This window comes from Ranitomeya variabilis, chromosome 2 (assembly GCF_051348905.1).
Source record: "Ranitomeya variabilis isolate aRanVar5 chromosome 2, aRanVar5.hap1, whole genome shotgun sequence".
Lineage (NCBI taxonomy): Eukaryota > Metazoa > Chordata > Amphibia > Anura > Dendrobatidae > Ranitomeya > Ranitomeya variabilis.
Genome location: NC_135233.1, coordinates 331,052,235 through 331,077,761, shown reverse-complemented (window position 1 = coordinate 331,077,761; position 25,527 = coordinate 331,052,235). Strand labels below are relative to the sequence as shown.

Sequence of the window (25,527 nt, the reverse complement as noted above, 5' to 3'; positions counted from 1 at the left end):
GTTGAATCTATGCCACGAAGAATTGAGGCAGTTCGGAAGGCAAAAGGGGGTCCAACCCGTTACTAGCATGGTGTACCTAATAAAGTGGCCGGTGAGTGTAGATATATAGATATATAGATATATATATAGATATATATAATGATGCGATTGACAAGTATTGGTATAAATTACCTCCACACCCAGATCGTCAGTCACATTTGCTATCATTGCACTATGCAGACATTTCTTTCCTCTAGCCCTCCATTTCTGCTTTTTTTTTTTTTTTTTGTATAAGCCAAAAACTGACACTCCTTAAATAGCCCATTTCTGGTCAGCACTACATAGTGCCTGGTGACAGTGGTGCAGTGTCCTGTGCCGTCTTCTCTCCATGTCGCCTTTGGAGCTGACATGGGTTTAGCACTATTACAGCTGGGCACACACTTGGTTTGGGATCTCTAACGTGTTATATGATATTCCTATAACAAAAGATGTTTGTTCCGTTCCTAATCACTCAGGAGGCGCTCGGCGGAGGTGCTTCGCCGTAGGTATGGAAACATTCAAGGTTACATATTTCACAGAACTTGTCACCGTGCCCTTGAGAATAATCTGTGTAAAGCAAACTTTACACAGTGGAGGTAGATCTGGAACATCTAAAGGGGGCGAGACGTAACGAAGTGGAGACCAAGTAAAATTATAGATCAGGGTCACCGAGAGCTGAGGGGCAGAGGGCATAAAAGTCACCAGTATTCAGCAGAGTCCATAACTGCATGGTCCACACCTCTTCTGGTATTAACAGCAGCACAGAAGTGGTGAGTCGGGAGCTTCATTGCATGGATTTCTATAGCTGAGCAGCTGCATTCAGCCTTACATCACCAAGCACAATGCCAAAATTGGATGTAGGGGTGCAAAACCGCCATCACTGGACTCTGAAGCAGTGGGAACGAGTTCTGTGCAGTGCCGGATCACACATCTCCATTTGGCATCTGGTGGATGAGTCTAGGTTTGGCAAATGCCAGGAGAACATTACCTGCCTGACCTTTCCCTCTCACCCCAGTTTTGTTTTTCTCCTCGGGATGAACATCAGACAACTTTTCATTTGCTCATCTAAACTCAGCCCTACCGGCACACACAGGACAGTTTGAAGAAAGGATGATTTTTTTTTTATTTGTGCCAATGTGTTAGAAATGTAAATGACAAGTTCATATGAGATGAAGTAGAACAAAAAAATTAAGTTTGAGATGTTTCCCGAAGCCACAATGTTCAGCTAATAAAAATAATCTGTCAGCAAGATTTCACCCTGTAAATTATTTGTGTGCATGTAGCTTTTCATAGACCAGCAGTACTCTTACATGGCCAGTCCGTTCTTGAGAAATCAACATTTGAATTAATATGACTATGTAGATCTGAAGCCGCTACCACTCCACCTCTATGCTCCGATTGGCGCCCCTGCTTCACTGACGGCCTCTTTCTCCGCAGTTTTTTTTATTGTACAGGTAACATTTTTATACTTATAGTATAGCTTGTTTCTGACCAATCCTCCTCCTCCTCCTCCTTAGCTCCGTTTCAGTTCACCATCCGTTATTTAAGACAAACTGGTTGCTATTGACTTGCTGCCTAACTAAGCCGTACAAGATCGCTAGACGTGTTCTATCTGCTCATGAAATAATAAAGCCTTCTGATAATGACGGCGCTTTTGGCAAAGTTCTGTGGCTTGTGTGTCACATTGCTTGACGTATGTGCCATTTGCATATGTCTTGTTTCCGTTGCACTTGACAAAACGTTGAGGTTTATCTCTAGGATTACTTATTCAAATATCTATTCTTCTCTTGTGCAGCTTGCTGATGATGAACAAGGATACGACCTTGACCTGTTCTGTATTCCTAAGCATTATGCAGCGGATTTGGAAAAGGTCTACATTCCCCATGGGCTAATAATGGACAGGTAGGTTGGAATTTTTGCAGTGTTTTAGGATTAGACTGGAATAATGACACTGGCGCTCACCCAGAAAATAATGATCCTCAGCTGCTGGAGTCAACCAGGGTAGTGCACCCCTGTATAGCAATATAACCTATAGACAAAATAGGCACCGCGCTTAAGGATCCCAAGACAGATGATACTGAGGGTGGAAAAACTAGGAAACGAGAAATCCACAGGGTCTCCACTTGGATTCCTGGTACAGAAAAACCCCTCAAAACCCTCAACAACAATAGCAAATTCTTACTCAGACCCTATGACACAACACAATCCTACGTAAGCCACACAATGCATTTGACTAGTCAGGTGCCAATAAACTTTTAGCTTGTGCTCACCTCTTATATGGTTGCAGCGACTGAGTGTGAACCTTTGCTGGATGTGTATCCTCGCCCACCCGGTAGGTGCAGCTGGGGGCTTAGGCGCAGTGCGCACCAAATGGCAGAGTGCAGTATATACCCAGGGAAGCCCCGGCCGGTAGCGTTCCCTGGATACCGCATGCAAAAAAAGATGGCCGCTAAGCTCCTCCTACTTCGTGACGTCACCTGTAGTACGGAGCGCTGGAAGACTCAAAAAGGGGAAGAGGATCAACCAACGCGTTTCGAAGAGCAACGCTCTTCTTCCTCAGGGGTTTTTCCACCTCAGTATCATGTGTTTTAGGATTACTTTAAAGTCACTTTGAAAATGTTATGTGATCTGCAGGATGTTGTAGAGCAGGCGGCGCTGATCACATCGATATATGGTTTTATGGGAAAAGATTCATTGAAATCCCTGATGTTTGAAGGAGTCCAAACACCATAGATTTCAGTGAGTAAAATACAAGTAATACTGAATCGTACTCCCCGTGTTTTTGTGGGTTTCCTCCGCACTCCGAATACATACTGATAGGGAATCTAAATTGTGAGCCCCAATGGGGTCAGTGCTGATTAATGTCTGTAAAGCGCTGTGGAATATAATGGCGCTACTATATATGTGAATAAAATAAGTAAATCAATCTTCTCCAGCAAACCTATGTCATTCTGCTCAGCTTCTCCTTACCGTGCTGCCTACAGATCAGACTGAATGTACAATGTGACACTTTCCCTTTAAACTAGAAGCATCAGGGTGGACACACATACAAGGGGCCCCTGTGCAAGACCAGTATATGGGCCCCCGCTATCTCTTAACTATCCACCAGAAATTGTGAGCAATTTGTGCTGCCTCTCATATAATGTAGGGATATATTGCTGCCAGCAGCTTTTGTCCCATTGGTATGTCTGCCTCTGTTTATGCAAGGTATGCATGAGTTCTCACCCCCCTTGTCCGGATCTCCTGAAGGAAACCTGTCAAGACTGCTTATTTCTGTACAGAATCCAGTGCAGCAGCTAAATGAGCGTGTCTGGTGGCTATCAAAGAATTGCCAAGAAAAAAAGTACAGAATGCTTGTTTTTTTGTTTTTGTTTTTTTCTCCCAAACGAACATGGCATAATAAAAAAAACAAACCTATTTTAGGCCATGTTCACACAGTGCGTTTTTTACCGCGGAACCGCGGCGGTTTTGCCGCTGCGGTTCCGCAGCTGTTTTCCATGCAGGGTACAGTACACTGTACCCTATGGAAAACAGGACACACTGTGCACATGGTCCGGAAATTTAAAAAAAAAAGCCGTGCTGAATAGCTCCCGGAAAAAAGAAGGAGCATGTCAATTCTTCTTCCTGAACCGCAGCGGTTCTGCACCCATAGACCTCCATTGTGAGGTCAAAATCGCAGTAAAACACGCAGATCAAAAATATATCTGCGTGTTTTACTGCGGTTTGATGTGCAGAACCGCTGCTGCAGGAAGTGCGGGGGAGCGGGCGGAAGTGCGGGGCCGGAAGTGCGTGGGCGGAGAGACATGGAGACATAGCGTCGCATGGGGATCGTGTCGGCCGTTTGATTGATTTGGTGTGTGTGTGTGTGTGTGTGTGTGTGTCTGTGTGTGTGTGTGTGTGTGTGTGTGTGTGTGTGTGTGTGTGTCCCCGTCCCCATGCGACGATAGTGCCTCCATTGTGCTAAGTCGCCGTATGGGACTACTACTCCCATCCGGTATTAGGATGGGAGAGTTGTCCCTGTGTCCGGCGACTTAGCACAATAGTAAAGTTTACACCAAACACCTACACACAATACACAAACATGACACACAGTACAGTACATACAACACATAACACAGAGTATATACTCACCAACAGCACACTTGTAGGCGAAGCCCTCGATCCTCCAGGAAAAAATCCAAAAATAATAAACCAAATCCATACTCCCTGTCCGCAGAATCCATAAAACGAGTGTCCCACGCCGATCGGCTGCTCTCCGGCGATACACTGCCAGGAGCGAAGCTCCTAGCAGTGTATCGCGTACTGTTCCGGAGTTCAATGACTCCGGCGTCTCGGTTAACAGCAGTACAGCTGCGTTGAACTTTCCCACGCAGCACTGCCGTTAAGCGAGAGTGCCGGGGTCAATGACCGCCGGTAAACTCGCTCGCGCATGCGCAGTGACACACCGACAGGAACTATGGCTCCTGTCAGTGTGTTGCTGCAGCCGTGGAGAGCAGACATATCTCTGGATGTGTCTGTTCTCCATGAAAAATCTTCGTGGGATACGTGGATACTTAAATACGTGACACGTGTCACTTAAATACGTGATACGTGTCACTTAAATACGTGGCACGTGGCACTTAAATACGTGGCACGTGGCACTTAAATACGTGATACGTGGCACTGAAATACGTGGCACGTGGCACTTAAATACGTGATACGTGGCACTGAAATACGTGGCACGTGGCACTTAAATACGTGGCACTTAAATACGTGATACGTGGCACTGAAATACGTGGCACGTGGCACTTAAATACGTGATACGTGGCACTGAAATACGTGGCACGTGGCACTGAAATACGTGGCACGTGGCACTTAAATACGTGGCACGTGGCACTGAAATACGTGGCACGTGGCACTTAAATACGTGGCACGTGGCACTTAAATACGTGGCACTGAAATACGTGGCACTGAAATACGTGGCACGTGGCACTTAAATACGTGGCACGTGGCACTTAAATACGTGGCACTTAAATACGTGGCACGTGGCACTGAAATACGTGGCACGTGGCACTGAAATACGTGGCACTGAAATACGTGGCACTGAAATACGTGGCACGTGGCACTTAAATACGTGGCACGTGGCACTTAAATACGTGGCACTTAAATACGTGGCACGTGGCACTGAAATACGTGGCACGTGGCACTGAAATACGTGGCACGTGGCACTGAAATACGTGGCACGTGGCACTTAAATACGTGGCACTGAAATACGTGGCACGTGGCACTGAAATACGTGGCACTTAGGCTATGTTCACATTTGCGTTGTGTGCCGCAGCGTCGGCGCCGCAACACACAACGCAAAGTAAAACGCAGCAAAACGCATGCACAACGCTGCGTTTTGCGCCGCATGCGTCCTTTTTTTGATTGATTTAGGACGCAGCAAAAATGCAACTTGCTGCGTCCTCTGCGCCCGGATGCGTGCGCTGCAGTGACGCATGCGGCGCAAAACGCGGAGCGCTGTCATTCAAAACACGTCCACTCATTTTGGTGTTTAGTCCCAAAATGGAGGATGGAAGAAGAAAAGGGTTGGACAAGGAAATGACATCATTTTTTTTTTTTTTTTTCCCCCCACTGCAGTAAACTTTATTTCTGTCAAACACAGACAATCTGCAGACAAAACTGCATCAAAAAACGCACTAAAAAACGCACCAAAAAACGCACCAAAAACGCACCAAAACGCACCAAAAAACGCACCTGCGTTTTCTGCAGAGACCTGCAGTTTCAGTCAGGAAAAAAAAAGGATGGAAATCCTGAACGTGTGAACATAGCCTTACTGATCTTCGACATTCATCTGTGTCTTTGTTGCTTTTTTTTCACCTTTTAGCTGGGGTGGGCATTCAACCTCTAAAATTCAGTTCCTAGCGCAGCATTGACCAACACATCACCAGTCATGGCGGAGATCGCATCCATGCCCCGGACAGGTTGTAGCACTTACATCATAGGGTTACCCGGACAGTGACAACCCCAATTTCTAAATGAGTAATATGATCCATCACAGGTGAAGATGCTAAAGTCCCCAGTGGTCACACACTCTGTTGTGTTGCACCAGTAAATGATTGGACTGCCATGTAAAGCTGTGCCAAGCTGTCTAACATTTCCCACCCTGGTTACTGGGTACAACGTCTGTAGGGTATGGGCGCTGTATGCAGAATCGCAGATGCAATTCTGTGCATGGGGTCTTATTGTAAAAGGCCATCTGAATCTTTCTTGCAATTTTAGTCATGAGTCATCGCACATTTAGACAAAAGGAGAGAAAAGTGTTGTTATTTTTAGCTGTAATTGCCTGACTCATTATAATCCATTTTATTTGCATTCTGTACATTTTCTCCAGACTATAAAGCTCATTTGAGACATTTGGGTAAAACTGTAGAGAATGAGCAGTCTTATCTGACTACATTGTAATATAAAGATTCAACAAGGTCCCAAATTGAAGTATAACAACCAACCCATAAATATATAAATATGGAAATATAGTTGAAAGAGATTCACCAATTGAGTTAAAATATTTAAATTTTATTACAATTAATTATAAAAGCACAAGGTATAAAAAAGCACATGATAAAGATAGCAATAATACCGTAGGGGACACTGGGCATACAAAAAAAGGGCAAAGTAGCAATTTTGATTTATCAATAAAAAAAAAAAAAAATTCCACTAGATAATTATTATTATTATTTATTGTTATAGCGCCATTTATTCCATGGCGCTTTACATGTGAGGAGGGGTATACATAATAAAAACAAGTACAATAATCTTAAACAATACAAGTCATAACTGGTACAGGAGGAGAGAGGACCCTGCCCGCGAAGGCTCACAATCTACAAGAAAGGTTTATCAAAAAAGGGGAATAAAACATAACTTTTTAATCAACCATTAAAAGGTAACAAAACACAACAAACAATAAAAACTATTTCCCTAGAAATGTCCCCATCAGACAATTTTTCAGGCTATGATAAGGCACCAATCATCCGCAATTGAATACCAATACCAGTACTACTGGCATATAGTGGAGGGACCTAATAGGGGGCTATATAAAGGCAATAGATTGAAACAATCTCACCCAGTTCTGGCAGACGTCTTCAGACATTCATGTGGATCTGTTGGCATTCAGCCATTATGTAGATATCCATCTCATGCATCAAAGTTACAGAGTGCCAGTTATAGGAGGATGATAACCATCTCCCAGTGCCAATATTTAACTGCCTCCCGACGCGTTTTATCCCATCCAGGGGCTTCTCGGGGGATAAGGCTGCACAAGAGGGGGGATAAGGCTGCACAAGAGGGGGGCAGAGTAGGTCGATTTAGCACATGCCAGCTAGTTACAACAATGATAATGTCCTAGTAATAAAACCTTCATTGTAAGTAAATGGCATACACCCTGATAACTGACACATCACTGAATTATGTGTTTCAGCCCCTATCTCCTGCTGTCTTCAGATTACATAGCAAAACCCTGCAGACAGACTCCATTTAAAACCATGACTTTTGTGGTTCTGGGGATGGTATACTCCTATATCCAGAAGCGGGACATGGATGTGACTGGGACCATTACTATATATTCTCTGTACTCTTCATACTAGAGCCTTGGACCTTCTCTATGATGCACTTTTCTTATAAGTAGCTGTTGATAAGTCTTGTAATTTTTAGCATGTTTCTGTGTGATCTGCTGGTCTGTAAGTCTACAGCTGCTTTTCTGTCCACTGCACTGAACGTATAAAATGTTCTGTGGAAAATTGATGGTTTTTCCTTTCTATTAATCTCTGTAGAAGGCGGATGTTGCAGCTCGGCTCGTACATGGTGTGATCACATGGATGTGCTTGGGGATGTGCCCCAGTGTTGTGCACACAGCTGTCATGTGCGCTTCCTGTTTTGGTGACCCATATTTACACTGTACATTAGGAGGTTTTCATATGTTGTTATACTGAAGCTTCCTTGGCGACTCTCTGCTGTGCGGGTCATCAAACTGGATATGCTGAGAGCTGTGGAGGGGATTTAACCTAGTGCTTTATGTTACTGCAGGGGGCGCTGCTGCTGTGTTTTTTGTTTTACTTTTAATTTAAATATTTTACAATTAGGTTTTATTTCATGTAAACATTTAATTTTATTGCAGTATAAGGTCATTCCATTTCAAGTGATCCAGATGAAAAAAAAAAAATTTAAATAAAATATATATATATATTTATTTAAAAAAAAAAAAATATATATATATATATATATATATATATATATATATATATATATATATATATATATATATATATATATATATATATATATATATTGTATGTATATATGTATATTTTTTTTTAACCTTACTTCTTAAGATATTTCTCTTTGGTATTTTTTGAACTGATATTTTAGTGAATTAAAAATAAGTACTGAATTTCTATCTTCATTGGTTAATTTTTTCTATATACCGTAGATTTCTACAGTTTGGAAAACCTGAAGTTTGTCCTTGTATGACTTTACATTTGTTATGATATCTTGGGCTACAATTCAGATAAAGATAGGAGAAACATAATTTTGTTCAGAATTTTACAGGCTTTAATTTGATATGACACAAGTTTGTTGATATTTTGTTTTTTTAGGAACCAAATTCCAAATTTTGATGGGCGATTTCGAGAAAACTGTTATAAATTTTTCAAAAAAATGCATATGTGTTAGTTGTGTTCGTTACATTTGTTCAGGGATTCAAGTTGGGATGTCTATAGGATCATATTTCGAAGCGTGCTTTTCTACATAGTTTCGTGCTAAACATATGTTTTTTTACTAAATTAGAGGAATCAATATTTTTAAATATACAAGTAACATTTTTTTTTATTACGTCACTAGACATGTCTGTCTTCAAGTTTTTAAAAAGAATAGTAAAGTAGTTAAATCATCACGCTATAAAATATAACAATATGAACTAGTTTATAATTAATAGTGATTAAACTGACCTTTCATCATCAATTTGTCCCGTAATCTTGTCTGTAATCTCTTACTAACATTGTCCTTTTCTTTTTGTGTCAGAGTATGTATGGCTGGTATGAAGTGTGGGTCCCCGAGTTAATATCTGATTTTTTTTTTTTTTTTTTTTTTTTTTTTTTACTTTTATAATGTCTTGTATATCCAAAAAAAGAAAAAAGATGGCGCTGGACCAGAAGGTGCAAAAAAGTCACTTCTACTTTTTTTACATAACCTTTGGAGACTAGACAATAGGCAGCCAGCGGTGCCGATCATATTCCAAGGTCACATAACCAATTATATCATCCAATCACTTCATGGACTTCACTGTTGTTGCCGAATGAAAAAAATCCTTGTATTTATTCTTTCTCTACATGGAATGAAAGTGTGGTATTGCTGAGATGGGTTCTGCGTCCTGTAACCAATGTTTTAACAAACTCTCTTCTTTGCAGTCCTGGTTTGTACAGTGCCTGAACTGGATGTTAGGAATATTTTTCACTCCAGTTGAAACGTTGCCTGGGTGTTAAGTCTGAACATGGCCTCTGGAGGCTAGCTCAAGCTGCAAGGCACCTCCTAAACCAGCATTCAGCTTCCACCCCAGAATCTTTCTTGTGATGGTAGACATTTATAAAGTTTCTCCTTATTTTTTTATACTGTGCAGAAGAGCTGTCTGAGAAGTCGTAGACTTTGTTTAAACTTGGTGCGATGTCAGTTTTTATAACTTGAATGCAAATTTTTTTTGAGCAATTGAATAGCTATTGAATCATGAAGCAAGCACTCAGATATCAGAACTCCACTTTTGTATTTTATTTCTGACTGTGCTTCATCCTGAACAATAAAGGAACAGTTCTCTGAAAAGTGTGAGCTGAAGCAAGGGGAGAGTTGGGATGTCCCAGCTCTCCTCCCTCGCCCCCCGATGATTCTTCATTTCTCCTACGCCTCATTGGGGGACACAGGACCATGGGTGTTATGCTACTGCCACTAGGAGGACACTAAGTAATACAGAAAGAATAGCTCCTCCCCTGCAGTATACACCCTCCTGCTGGCTCCCAGTGAACCAGTTCTTGCTTAGTGTCTGTAGGAGGCACTTGGGTCTGTTTCAGACACCACCGTTTTTATTTTAATTTTTGATTTTTTGTTCTATTTTTTCTTTTAACGGAGCGAATGGGGGCGACGGATCTTTTCTAGGCTCCGATCTCCCCCGAACCATCAACAGGCAAGTACGTGGAGCGTTCCTCCCGTATCCTTTCCTGCAACGTTGGATGCCAGCCCTGAGCTCACATTATGGGCGACGGTTCCTTCGCGTTCCGATCTCCCCCCTCCATAGCAGGCGACCACATGGAGTAGCCCTCCATCTACCTCTCCTGGAGCCAGGTGCATAGCCGGACATGATATATATGGCGTCCGTGCAGCCCCCCTCTGCATCACCACTGATATAGCGGATGACGCATGGCGGCAGAAGCTCTCCACCCCCTCCCTGACTATGGCGATGGTGGATTGAGCACCGGCCCACCGCATCTACCGTGAGTACACTGCGGGGGCCGAGGCGCTAGGGGGTCCTGGTCCCCGGGGTATGGGAGGTCCGCACCTTAAGCCTGTGTCTGTGGGTGGTCCTTAGTGCGGCAACCCCACGAAGGAGTGCAGCTAATGATGGCGCTAATAGCGGTCGCGGCGCTGCAGGCCGCAACCGCAGAGAGGGAAAAAAAATTCCCTCAATACAGTCCGGAGTTTTGGCCACGCCCACCGGCAGTTAGCCCCGCCCACTTTTTCTGGCGCTTCTCGTTCCCTGTGATGAGCTCCCACTTCCTGGTCTCGGTGGCCATCTTGGGACACCCACAGCCCTGATGCTGCAGCACTGCTCCAGCATTTTCTATCACAGCCCTAAGGACTAGCGTTTCTCTCTGCCTACACTGCGGACCTGCCCTGGGGACTCAAGACACAGGACCTGGGTAAGCTGCAGACACATAGCTTAACCCTTCCCCTGCTAGTAAGCGCTTTCCTCCAGGCTTTACTATGTCTCAACCAAAGCCTCACAAAAAGTCTGGGAAAACCCACACTGTATTTTTCGCTGCATGTACCTCTTGTAAGGTATCATTACCCCGGGGTCACAATACTGCATTATGCACAGCTTGTGAACCGGTGACGGCTCAGGAACCACCTGTTGTTGATACTGAACCCAGTGAGCCTAGTCCCCCTGAGTGGGCTACCTCCTTTACCCGGTCTATGACATCCCTGGAAAAAGCGTTAGACTCGTTCCGAGACCCTTCCTCTAACCAGGGCACTAATACGGACGACGCTTCCAACGGTCAGAACCCCTCGTACTCCAGGGGTCGTACCTTGCCAAGGAGCTCTCACTCTTCCAGGAAAAAGACTCATGCCATATGCCCAGACCATCAACGGTTTTCGGGTTCTGAGAGCTCCGTTTCTCGCTCCCCTTCCATTGGGGCTAGTAGAGAACCTGTTTCAGAGGACGATTCTGATACGTCCCTAGATCAGGAATTTCATCACGATCAGGAGACTCTCAACACCTCTAATTGAGTCAGTGAATAAGGCTTTGAGACTTGAGGAGGAACCCTTATCTAAAACGGATCATGCCGTGTCCTTTAAGAGGACCAAACGAGCTCACAGAGTGTTCGCCACTCATCCCGAGTTTAAGCAAATTGTTGAATCTCACAGGATCCGTCCAGAAAAACGATTCACAGGGCAGAAGCCCATGGAGTCCAAATATCCCTTTGCTCAGGATCTAAGAAAAGATTGGTCACAATCTCCTCCAGTAGATCCTCCGGTATCGCGCCTGGCTACCAAATCTGTTTTATCCTCCTCGGAGGGCGCCTCTATCAAAAATCCAACCAATTGTCAGATTGACAATATGGCGCGTTCAGCCTTTGAAGCCTCAGCGGCCGCACTCTTTCCATCTTTTGCCGCTACGTGGGTGGCTAAGGCTATGACCCACTGGGCTGAGGTCTTGTCTTCAGCAGTACTGGATACCAATCTTCCCCCCCCCCCCGAGATAGCAGACCTCGCTACTCAGATAGCCAGAGCTGGAGATTTTGTAGTGACCGCATCCCTGGGTGCCGCTGACTGCGCTTCTCAAGCAGCAGCAAATGCCATCACCATCCGGAGGTCCTTATGGCTCAGGGACTGACGTGCGGATTCTACTTCCAAAAAGTCATTGACTTCTCTCCCATATCAGAGCGGTCGCCTTTTTGGCAAAAAGCTCGACCAGTTAATTTCTGACGCCACTGGAGGGAAGAGTAAATTTCTTCCACAACAGAGACTCTCTCGGCCCTTTCGGAACCTGCAACCACAGGCTCGTTCCCGATTTTTTTTTTTCGTTACAACTCAAACTGGTCCTCTACTTCCACATCTCCTGGTTCCGGCCGGGCACAACGTGGAGACAGAGGTTCACAGGCCTCTTTTAAGCCTTCCCCTTCATTGAGAGGCAGGCCAAGGCAGCCGGGATCCAGAGGTGCCAGAACGGGCAGACCTTCCACACAATGACTCCCTGCATTATCCGGGGGACACCCTCAAAGTAGGCAGCCGGTCGTTCACGACGAGTGGGTCCGCGATCTAGTGTCCTCCGGATACAAGATAGATCTCTTATCTCATCCTCCAAACCGTTTTTTCCTGTCTTCTCCCAGGGCAAAAGCATCAGAGTTCTTCGAAGCTATAAGCTCTCTGAGAAAAGACGGAGTTATTATTCCGGTCCCTCAAAGCGAAAGGTTTCAAGGTTTTTATTCAAACCTCTTCATTGTTCCAAAGAAGGACGGTACAGTACGGCCCATACTGGACCTAAAACTGCTGAACAAGTTCGTCAGGGTACGACTGTTCAGGATGGAATCGCTTCGTTCTGTCATCGCCTCCATGGAAAAAGGCGAGTTCCTGGCGTCTTTAGACATCCAGGACGCATACCTCCACATTCCTATTGTACCTTCTCACCAAAGGTTTCTTCGCTTCGCAGTTCAGGAAGAAGACTTCCAATTCGTTGCTCTGCCCTTCGGCCTCGCCACCGCTCCCAGGGTATTCACCAAGGTCATGGCGGCTGCCGTGGCCATACTCCACACCCGAGGAGTGGTGGCGCTCCCGTATTTAGGCGATATCCTCATCAAAGGCCCCTCTTTCCGCTCCTGCAAGGAAGCCGTGGCCATCACAATGGATACCCTTTCTCGCCTGGGTTGGAAGATAAACTTCAAAAAATCTCCCCAGTACCAGCTCAGCGAATTTCCTTTCTAGGAATGATACTCGACTCATCCAGGGGGTTGGTTCTTCTTCCCCCGGAAAAGATCTGTCTTACAGCGAGAAGCTCAGAAGCTCTCTCAGCCTCGCTCTCACTCTCTGCGCTTCAGTATGAGAGTCCTCGGCAGGATGGTAGCCGCTATGGAGGCGGTTCCATTTGCCCAACTACACCTCCGTCCTCTACAGCATGCCCTCCTGGCTGTTTGGGACAGGAACCCGTTCTCCCTAAACCGTCGGTTCCTCCTTCCCCAGCGAGTCAGTCTCTCAGGTGGTGGACATTGAAATCCTCCCTGAATCAAGGGAAGTCCTTTCTTCCAGTACACTGGCTGGTTGTGACGACAGACGCCAGTCTTCTAGGCTGGGTAGCGGTGTTCCTTCATCACACTGCTCAGGGCCGCTGGTCCCCCCCCAGGAATCACGCCTTCCAATCAACATCTTGGAAATCCGGGCATTCAGGCTGGCACTTCTCCAGTTCCATCCCTTCCTAGCAGGTCACCCAATCAGGATTCAGTCCGACAACGCCACTGCAGAGGCATACATCAACCGCCAAGGGGGAACCCGCAGCAGGGCGGCCATGACAGAGGTAGGCCACATCCTCCGATGGGCCGAGGAAAACCGCTCAATGATCTCTGCGGTTCACATCCCGGAAGTGGACAATTGGGAGGCAGACTTCCTTAGTCGGCAATGCCTTGACTCCGGGGAGTGGTCTCTCCATCTGGAGATCTTCCACCAGATCTGCTGTCATTGGGGAACCCCGGACGTGGATCTGATGGTCTCACGGCTGAATTCCAAGGTTCCCGACTTCATGGCTCGGTCCCGCGATCCGGCAGCCATCGGGGCAGACGCTCTTGTACTCCCGTGGCATCATTTTCGGCTTCCGTACATATTTCCCCCGCTTCCTCTCCTACCGAGAGTCATCAAGAAAATCAGAGCGGAGAGGGTACCGGTAATCCTGATTGCGCCAGATTGGCCATGCCGGGCGTGGTACGCAGAACTAGTTCAACTAGTTGCCGACATTCCCTGGCGATAGCAGATCTGCGCGATTCGGTAATCTGAAGGCCCCTTTTACCACCAGAACTCAGAGGCCCTGTGTTTGACGGCATGGCCGTTGAGTCCTGGGTCCTAACACAGGCAGGTTTCTCTCCAGAAGTCATAGCTACCATGATCAACGCTAGAAAGCCTACGTCTGTGTATCTATCATCGCAATTGGAAGACTTTCTTTTCCTGGTGTAGCGACCGAGGACGTTCTACATTTTTCCATCCCTTCCATTCTCGAGTTCTTACAAACGGGTTTGGACTTGGGTCTCGCCCTTTGTTCTCTCAAGGGGCAGATCTCAGCAATGTCTGTTCTCTTCCAACGCAGGATTGCCAACAGATTACAGGTCAAGACGTTTATTCAGGGAGTCTCCCATCGGGCGCCCCCCTATAGGATGCCGTTGGAACTATGGGATCTTAATCTGGTCCTCAGAGTTTTGCAACAGGTTCCTTTCGAGTGTCTACAGGAGGTTTTCCTGTCTCTCCTTTCATGGAAAGTTGCTTTTCTAGTTGCGGTCATCTCTATCAGACGAGTCTCTGAGCTGGCGGCTCTGTCCTCTCAAGTTCCGTTCCTGAATTTTCATCAGGATAAGGTGGTTTTGAGGACATCCCCATCTTTTCTACCGAAAGTTGTATCCTCTTTTCATCTCAATGAGGAGATTGTCTTACCCTCACTCTGTCCGGCACCATTCCATCGCATCGAGAAGGCCCTTCACACACTGGATTTAGTGAGAGCTCTTAGGAGATACATCTCGTGGACAGCGTCTTTCCGCAAGTCAGATGCCCTATTCGTGCTCCCGGAAGGACCGAGGAAAGGGTTTCCCGCTTCCAAGGCGACAATAGCCAAATGGATCCGTTCGGCTATTCAGGAGTCCTACCGAGTCAGAGGTCTTCCTGTCCCAGCAGGGATTAAGGCTCACTCCACTCGGTCAGTGGGTGCGTCTTGGGCCATCCGGCACCAAGCTTCGGCAGCACAAGTTTGTAAGGCTGCAACTTGGTCCAGCCTGCATACCTTTACAAAACATTACCATATTCACTCTCAGGCCTCGGCAGATGCGACCGTCGGCAGAGAAATTTTGCAGGTGGCTGTGCCGCATCTGTAACTTGTGGGTTCAAGTAGCAATTGCAGTTAATTGTTTCCCACCCAGGGACTGCTTTAGGACGTCCCATGGTCCTGTGTCCCCCAATGAGGCGTAGGAGAAAAGTAGATTTTTGTGTACTCACCGTAAAATCCTTTTCTCCGAGCCAATCATTTGGGGACACCGCACCCACCCTGTTAGCCTATTGGCTTTGGTTTTTGTTGAGTTAACTTGGTTTTTTACATAGTTCATCCTTGTTAAATATTAAGCTCCTACTGCCTTCTTACCGAACTGGTTCACTGAGAGCCAGCAGGAGGGTGTATACTGCAGGGGAGGAGCTATTCTTTCTGTGTTTACTTAGTGTCCTCCTAGTGGCAGCAGCATAACACCCATGGTCCTGTGTCCCCCAATGATTGGCTCGGAGAAAAGGATTTTACGGTGAGTACACAAAAATCTCCTTTTCATGGTGGAAAGGGGAGTGACAGCAGTGTTAGGCAGGTGATAACTATTAATTTGAGCATGCCACCATTCACTAGGAGTTCTCAAAGAATCCTCATAGCAGGTCTGTAATATAAACAGAACCCTAAGTTGCAGTACATAGTGCATTGTAGGGAATATTACCATGACTCTAAATTACAAAAGTTTACTTTTTTAAAGATTTATTAATTTAAATTTACTTTTGTGTTTTGGACTATCAGATGGTCACAGATACATTCTACAAAGTCTTCTGCAGTTTTACAAACTGTCACTAGATGTCCACTGTTTATCTGGACACTTTGTGAGCCACATACTTTGTAATCACCAAGGTTGGACTTGCGAAACTGAATATCTTCATCACTATTGTAAAAACCTTTCATTGTATGCACTATGGATTTGTCTAATACTTTACCTGTTTTAACCCCTTTCCGACATTTCACGTAATAGTATAGCATATGTCGGACTCCCCCCTGTTTGGTGCGGGCTCCGGCACTGACGGCTTATCTATACAGCTGACACGTGCTCGCAACAGCCGCAGATGGAACTGTGATCCACCCACGACTGTTACTAGTTAAATACCGCTGTCAATCTCTGACAGCGGCATTTAACTCGCGCTTACTGAAAGCGCGTCACTAATCCCGCCCATTGGTGACCCAATCACTTGATTGCGAGTCACCCATGGGTCGGCATGACAACCAGTGGTCTGCAGCAGACCTCTGGTTGTCATTGCCAGATTGCTTAGAGCGTCGCCCCGTGACCGGCGCTCATAGCAAGTGATCATTTCTGCTACACACAGGCGATCTGATCATCTCCTGTGTGTAGCACAGTACCTCAGCTTCTAGTCTCCCATAGAGACTATTGAAACATGCAAAAAAAAAGTTAAAATCGCCACATTCAAAATGAAAAAAATAAAATATACACATTTGGTATCGCCATGTTCAGAATCGTCTGATCTATCAATATAAAAAAAAATCACTAAACAGCGTAACGAGAAAAAAATTGAAAATGACAATTGTTTTTTTGTCGTCTCTACATTGCAATAAAATGCAATAATGCAAAATCAAAAGCTCATATCTACACCTAAATGGTATCCATAAAAAAATCAGCTCGGTGCGCAAAAATAAGCCCTCACCCAGCCCCTGCTCACAAAAAGTGGAGACACTACAGGTCTCAGAAAATGGCACACTTTTTTTTTTTTTTTTTTTTTTTTCATTAAGCAAATTTTGGATTGTTTTTTTCACCACTTAAATAAAAAAACAACCTATACAAGTTTGGTATCTACAAAGTCATAATGGCCTGGAGAATCATAATGGCAGGTCAGTTTTAGCATTTAGTGAACATGGTGTAAAAAAGCAACTGTGGAATAGCACTTTTTTTTTGCAATTTCACCGCACATGGAATATATTTCCCGTTTTCCAGTACATGAGATGTTAAAACCAATAGTGTCATTCAAAAGAACAACTTGTCCCTCAAAAAACAAACCCTCACATGGCCATATTGACCGAAAAATAAGTTACTGCTCTGGGAAGAAGGGGAGCAAAAAAAAAAAGGAAAATGGCCTGGGGTGTTAAGATCAGTACAAGTCATGAAACTTTTTTGTTTTATTTTATTTGGACAATGTGGACCCTACACTTTCAGGCCACAGGCTGAACAGATCTGAATTTGAGCTTTTCAGATTGACACTGTTCATGTAGGTTTAGAAGCTTGATTCCTTTGAGGTGCTAACTTGAATTTCGGTACAGATGTGGCTTGGAGCATGGGAGGCACAAGTGAATTTTTTTTGCATTTCCGAATTTAGCATTTGAGTCCTCATGGGTAAAATATTAACCAATACTCTTGTGACATCTCTGGTGAAAGCCTGTACAGTTGTGAATAGAATAGTGTTTTTTCTGTTTCTCTCTCTTACCTCATGTCAGCTGGAGGACACAGCAACACACATAAGTTATAAGTACAAAAAAAGTTTAATAGATGCAATATATAAATGAATATTACTTTTCAAGTAAAGCTACACGTATGCTTTACACATTTTTTTTTCTTAAAGGGAACCTGTCACCCCCCCCAGGCATTTGAAACTAAAAGAGTCACCTTGTGCAGCAGTAATGCTGCATTCTGACAAGGTGGCTCTTTTAGTTCTGGGTGCTGTAAGTGCAGAAATAATCAGTTTTGTAATTTTGTAATAAATACCTTTTCTTCAGTCAAGGAGGCAGGCCTTTCCCCCCTGCTGCAGACGCCACACAGCCGTCACTCAAATCTTCTTGGCGCCGCCTCCTCACCGCTGTTTTGAAAGTAGCCTGCGCCCTTTTCTCCTGCCTTGGGCAGGCGCAGTGAGCGCTGCCCGTCCTCTGTCTTCATATGCAGTCTAGCTGACTGCGCCTGTGCGGCCGCCCTGCCTGTGAATCCCAGCCCCGCAGTGTCTTCTGATTTATTCACATTGCGGGGCTGGGATTCACAGGCAGGGCGGCCGCACAGGCGCAGTCAGCTAGACTGCATATGAGGACGGGCAGCGCTCACTGTGCCTGCCCAAGGCAGGAGAAAAGAGCGCAGGCGCCGGCTCATTTCAAACCAGCGCTGAAGAGGCGGCGCCAAGAAGACTTGAGTGACGGCTGTGTGGCGTCTGAAGCAGGGGGGAAACGCCGGCCTCCTTGACTGAAGAAAAGGTATTTAGGACAAATTACAAACTGGATTATTTCTGCAGTTACAGCACCCAGAACTAAAAGAGCCACCTTGTCAGAATGCAGCATTACTGCTGCACAAGGTGGCTCTTTTAGTTTCAAACGCCTGGGGGGAGGGGGGTGACAGGTTCCCTTTAGGTTTTGGATATGTGTGGGAAAGTATACATGCAGCTATTTAAAGAAAGTGCTTAGTGCTGTAAATATTAGTATGATTTGTATAACACACAGCCTATAAAGTGTTCTTTACAGGTATTCAAGGTCAGTTACAACCGTATTGTAACTATATTCGAGTTTACCAGGGGCAAAGGATTACATAACAATAGCAGATTAGTCATATAACATCTGATATGGTATCTAACATGGAAAAGCTATTCAGTCTCAAAGTGCATGGTGGTTAATGATATATGTCCGTCAGATATACTGCATATTCAATAGAGAAATCCAGTGTTGTATAGATGAGTAAAACAAAATCCAAAAAAATTGCCTACATGAAGGCCAAGGGAGATGTGGATGCTGGCCGTGTCCCTCACCCCAAAGCGCGTTTTGCCTGTCTTCTTCTGGGGCCATGTCTTCACACCCCCAGAAATGGAAATGTCCCTTATTTTCTGTTAAAATATCCTTTTGCATTCCTGTGATGAACCTGGTTAACATTGTTTGTGGTTTGTTTGTTTGTTTGTTTGTTTTTTTTGTGTCCAGGACAGAAAGATTAGCCCGAGATATCATGAAAGATATGGGAGGCCACCACATAGTTGCACTCTGCGTTTTGAAGGGTGGATACAAGTTCTTTGCAGATCTACTTGACTACATCAAGGCACTGAATAGAAACAGTGACCGGTCGATCCCAATGACTGTGGACTTCATTAGATTGAAGAGTTACTGTGTAAGTACTGACAGGAGGCTCGTGGCTGCAGCGCCACCTAGGGATGAAAAAGCTAATTGCAAAGTTTATTTACTTGTCTATAAAATTAATAGCTAGTATTAATTTACACATGTGTTACTCTGGGTTCAGACACGTACTGAACACAGCAATAGACTTATATCACTAATCATGAAAAATATTATAATAGATCTTATAAACAGTGAGTGATAAATATCTGATGTATAGGTAGAAAGGCAGTCCATTTGGAAATTTGTCAAAACCCAGCAAAGACCGAACGTATGGTCAAGGAAGAACAGGACAATAAGATTAAGGCTGTGTGCACACGTTCAGGATTTTTCACGTTTTGTTTCCCAGTTTTTCGCTGTAAAACCACAAAAAAAAAACATACATTAAGCATCCTATTATTAGAATGCAATCCGCAATTTTTGTGCACATGTTGCGTTTTTTTCCGCAGCAGAGTCGCATTCAGGAAAAAACCGCAGCATGTTCATTCTTTGTGTGGAATCGCGGGGATTCCGCACACATAGGAATGCATTGATCCGCTTACTTCCCGCACGGTGGGCATAGCCCCATGCAGAAAGTAAGCTTATCATGTGCCTTTGGTACCCAGGGTGGAGGAGAGGAGTCTCCTTCAGGCCCTGGGAACCATATACCTGTAAAAAAAAAAAAAAAAAAGAATTAAAATAAAAAAAGCGTGATATTCTCACCTTCCGTCGTCCCTGGCAGCCTTCCTGCTCCTCGTGATGCTCTAGTTCCCAGTGATGCTTTGCGGCAATGTCCTGTGATGACGTAGTGGTCTCGCTAGAACGCTACGTCATCTGGGGTCAATGCTGCGAGGCATTACTGGGAACGGAAGCTGCCAGGAGCAACGCGAGGATCGGGAAGGCTGTGGGGGATGCCGGAAGGCGAGAATATCACGATTTTTTTAAATTATTTTTAACATTCTGTCTTTTACTATTGATGCTGCTTATGCAGCATCAATAGTAAAAAGTTGGTCACACTTGTCAAACACTGTTTGACAAGTGTGACCAACCTGTCAATCAGTTTTCCAAGTGATGCTACAGATTGCTTGGAAAACACTAGCATTCTGCAAGCTAATTAGGCTAGGTTCACATTGCGTTAGGGCAATTCGTTAAGCGCATAGCGCTAGCGCAATGTTCCTCTAGGGTCCGCGTTCGCCGTCCCCGCAAACGCAGATCCCCGATCTGCGCTAGCGAGGACCGGACCTCGGACGCTCTAAGCAGCGTCCGAGGTCTGTCACAAAAGAACGGCACATCGCTAGCGCGTGCCGAAAATGGCGTGCGCTAGCGATGCGCTACAGGCACAAATCACATTGCTGTCAATGGGTGCGCTAACGGACCCATTGCATGGCGTTAATTGCAACATTTTCGCCGTGCAACGCAGTCCGTTAGCATTAACCCATTAACGCAATGTGAACCTAGCCTTACGCTTTTAAAATGCTAGTGTTTAGCGGGAAAACGCATGCCAATTCCACATGCATTTTACCCGCGGCACAGTTGCGGAATTGCCGCGGAAAGTTCCGCGGCAATTCCAGATGTGTGCACATATCCTAAGGCTAAAATGCCTTTGTTAGTGAGGGGTGGTGCCCGCACAAGTAATAAAACATGGTTACACAAAACAATAAAATATAATATATTAAAAGCCAAAACACTAGGTAATATATGCAAAAGGATAATGTGCAGGTATATCGGCATAAATTGCAAGAGAGCCCACAAGAAAAGCGTCTTACAGTATCAGTATGACACGGAATAATAATGTAACTGGAATAATGAAGCAGTCATGTGGTTATAGGGATAGCAAGGCAAATGTAAAAAAAAAAATAGAAAAAATAATAATAATTGCATAATGTGCAGTGAGAAGAAATACCAGTAAAGTGTAAAACTATATACAGTATGGACAATAAATAGTATGTCGCTCAATTATGTATTGTGTCCAAAATACAGGAGAGCAGGTAAGTATGTGATCAGGAGATACAATGCCTGAGGGATACATGGGACCGGGGTGAGGTAGGATATTGTGGGCAGAGGCACAATGGATTACCGGAGTGTCTGGCAGTCACCCCAAGATATGTTACTCTGTCTATTGAATGCTGATATTTTCTTTCTACTCAGTGTTTTGCTACCATTTTCTTAGCTTATTACTCTGTGCACTGATGATATAGATCACAAAACATTGTGCTTGGCTGATATTGGTCTAGAAAGCAATGTCACATCCTTTAAAGGGGTTGTCTCACTAATATAAATGATAATGTGACGTTATCGTGATCGATGGGGATCCTAGTGGTCTGACTCCCACCATGCATACATTTATCACCTATTCTTTAGAAGGTGATAAATGTGTTTTGCGGGACAGTCCCTTTACAGCATTCTATCATGCTGTAAAAGAGACTTTGATGGCAACTGTACGTTATACAGGGAAAACCTGGTAATGGATTCCCTTTTAAGATGAATAGCAACCTAGTCCACATGTAAGAATAAATCCGCATGTATGACACAGTAACTTTTTTGGTCTGTCTTACAGAATGATCAGTCTACAGGAGACATTAAAGTTATAGGTGGAGATGATCTTTCAACTTTGACCGGCAAGGTAAGTTTTATATATATATATATTTTTTTTTTTTAGGAATGAAAATAGCGCAGATGTGCACTTTATACACTCGTGCTAGTAGCCCCATGCAGTAATAGTTGCTTTGTATTATAGATAATAAAGATGGAAAACTAAAATGACTGTGTGTATTATGTGTGGACAAGCTCTAAATTCATTATTTAGATTGCTTTGTGTTTTTTTTTTTTTTTTATCTCGTGGTATTTGTTGTTTTTTGCGCCACATTCTTCAAAATACAACATGCAGGATGATGAATTTTGCGTAGACTCAGATGCTTTTTTTTTTTTTTTTTCTCCTGTTTTAAGCCGCCTTAGAGCAAAAAGTTTCTTGATCTTTTAACCCCTTAAAGGGTGGTTTGCACGTTAATGACCGTGCCAATTTTTACAATTCTGACCACTGTCCCTTTATGAGGTTATAACTCTGGAACGCTTCAACGTATCTTGGCGATTCTGACATTGTTTTCTCGTGACATATTGTACTTCATGATAGTGGTAAAACTTATTTGATATAACTTGCGTTTATTTGTGAAAAAAATGGAAATTTGGCGAAAATTTAGAAAATTTTGCAATTTTCCAACTTTAAATTTTTATGCCCTTAAATCACAGAGATATATCACGCAAAATACTTAATAAGTAACATTTCCCACATGTCTACTTTACATCAGCACAATTTTGGAACCCCAATTTTTTTTTTGTTAGGGAGTTATAAGAGTTAAAAGTTGACCAGCAATTTCTCATTTTTATAACACCATTTTTTTTTTAGGGACCACATCTCATTTGAAGTCATTTTGAGGGGTCTATATGATAGAAAATACCCAAGTGTGACACCATTCTAAAAACTGCACCCCTCAAGGTGCTCAAAACCACATTCAAGAAGTTTATTAACCCTTCAGGTGTTTCACAGGAATTTTTGGAATGTTTAAATAAAAATGAACATTTAACTTTTTTTCACACAAAATTTATTTCAGCTCCAATTTGTGTTATTTTACCAAGGGTAACAGGAGAAAATGGACCCCAAAAGTTGTTGTACAATTTGTCCTGAGTACTCTGATACCCCATATGTGGGGGTAAACCACTGTTTGGGCGCATAGCAGAGCTCGGAAGGGAAGGAGCGCCATTTTACTTTTCAATGCAAAATTGACTGGACTTAAGATGGGACGCCATGTTGCATTTGGAGAGCCCTTGATGTGCCTAAATATTGAAACCCCCCACAAGTGACACCATTTTGGAAAGTAGACCCCTTAAGGAACTTATCTAGATGTGTGGTGAGTAGTGTTGAGCGATACTTTCCGATATCGGAAAGTATCGGTATCAGAAAGTATCGGCCGATACCGTCAAAATATCGGATCCAATCCGATACCGATACCCGATCCCAATGCAAGTCAATGGGACGAAAATATCGGAATTAAAATAAACCCTTTATAAAGTTGTAGGTTCATTCTACATGAAGGAAAACAACTAAGAATAATGTAGGATGTATTGGGGGACGTGGCGGAGACATTAAAGGCACAGAGGTTTAGCCCAATGTAATAGAATAGCAGGATTTTTTTTTTATTTTTTATGACATTCTTAGAAAGAATTTGACTATGTTATTTTTTTTTTTTTTTATGTCAGATATTGATGTTTCACTACTTCAACGCCCTTCACCTTCTTTTTTACTTCTCCCACGCTTTCTTCTTCATTATCCTCATCATCAGCTTCTTTGACATCAACTTCTTCACCTTATTCATCTTCTTCTTCATCTTCTACCTATTATTTTTTGGGTTACATTGTTCATATTCTTTTTATTTTACTATTATCTTCATCATATTCTACTTCATCATATTCTTATTTGTGACAGGCATTCCCGTAGTTGTTATCTATAAAAGTTTGAAGATTACACCTTCCGTTCTGCCTGTCACAAAACAGTTACATTTGTCCGCGTTCAGTTTGGCCTGCAGCATCAGGCTTTATCCAGGGGCACCACGAGGAGGAACGGACTCACCCCCATACACTGCTTAGTCGTCTTCTGCTTATAATTTAGATAATATTTTTTGCTCTGATATTTAGTGTTATGCTTAATGTTCTTCTGCTCTTTGTTCTGCAGCCTCTTGTTCTTCTGCTTCTCGGTCTTCCAGGTCGTCGTCGTCTCCGGGGTCGTCGTCATCGGGGTGGTCTTCAGGGTCGTCGTCTCCGGGGTCGTCGTCATCACGGTGGTCTTCAGGGTCATCGTCTCCAGGGTCGTCGTCATCACGGTGGTTGTCGTCTCTGGTGTCGTCGTCATCTTAGGGGTGTTCTTCCAGGTCATCGTGTTTAGTCTCTTGAACTTGGAAATGTAGCAGAAGGTACAAGAAGGCTGAGAAAATGCCGAGAACCAGCTGATGGAACTGGAACTCGGATGGCTACCCGAAGGTCCAAGAGCCAATGGAACTACCGAGGACCAGCTGACGTTACTGGAACCCGGTTACTAAGCAGGAGGTACCCGTGCCTGAAAGCACTACCAAGGACCACCTGACGTTGGTGGAACTCAGATACCCAGAGGGAGGCACCTAAGCCAAAGGCTCTGCCCGGAACCAGCTGACGGTACTGGAACCAGGATGGGGAGCAGAAGGTACAAGAGCAAAAGACAGTGCCGAGAACCAGCTGACGGTGCTGGAACCCGGATGGGTAGCCGAAGGTCCAAGAGCCAATGGAACTACCGAGGACCAGCTGACGTTACTGGAACCCGGTTACTAAGCAGGAGGTACCCGTGCCTGAAAGCACTACCAAGGACCACCTGACGTTGGTGGAACTCGGATACCCAGAGGGAGGCACCTAAGCCAAAGGCTCTGCCCGGAACCAGCTGACGGTACTGGAACCAGGATGGGGAGCAGAAGGTACAAGAGCAAGTGTCTGCGTGGCTTTTGCAGGACACGATGCCGGCTGCACAGCAGGGGAACAGCTGGCGGTGCTGAACCCCACTGACACATTGGCTGGTGTTTTTCTCTGTGCAGCTAGCAGTACCGGGCCCCAACTGGCGGTGTTGGAGCCCAGGGCTCTGCAGGGGGAGCAGAGTGTAGGCCGAAGCCTAATTGAACCAATTTCAAAGGTAACCTTTAACCCCCCCTCAGGGGTTACAAAGTAGAAGAGCCACAGCTTATGCAGCAGTAGTGCTGCACAAGTCAAAGGTTGCTCTTTTAATTTCGCTCCTTGCACACGCTGAATGAAACACGTATAACATTTAGCCCTTTATACAGTCAAACTGTGTTGGAGGCGCGAGTTCCCTTTGTAATGAGACGCAGCACAGATGTCAAGAATCCCACCTTGGTGCTGGGTGCAGCCTCCTGAGCGTTGTTATTTGCTGTACAGGAGTCTGCGCTGTCGTGTTATCCCCTGGCCTAGCGCTGTTAGCGCTGCCCATGTTCTGGCATCATTTAATGTCGGCCGGTGCGGTTCGCGATGACCATGAACCCCAGCCCCGCAGTGTCTTAACATTGTTAAAACACTGCGGGGCTGGGATTCAGGGCCTGGCGCAGCACATATGTTCGCCTCTCACACTC

General features: G+C 44.6%; 1 protein-coding gene across 2 annotated transcripts in view; it reads left to right on the top strand.

Moving 5' to 3' along the window:
• HPRT1 (hypoxanthine phosphoribosyltransferase 1) overlaps positions 1–25,527 on the top strand; it is a 71,528-nt gene that overhangs the window by 12,673 nt on the left and 33,328 nt on the right. For both annotated transcript variants that reach the window (XM_077285323.1, XM_077285324.1), the window contains exons 2-4: positions 1,814–1,920; positions 19,202–19,385; positions 21,927–21,992. In XM_077285323.1, coding sequence (XP_077141438.1) covers positions 1,814–1,920; positions 19,202–19,385; positions 21,927–21,992 — 357 coding nt within the window. The remainder of the gene's footprint in view (positions 1–1,813; positions 1,921–19,201; positions 19,386–21,926; positions 21,993–25,527) is intronic.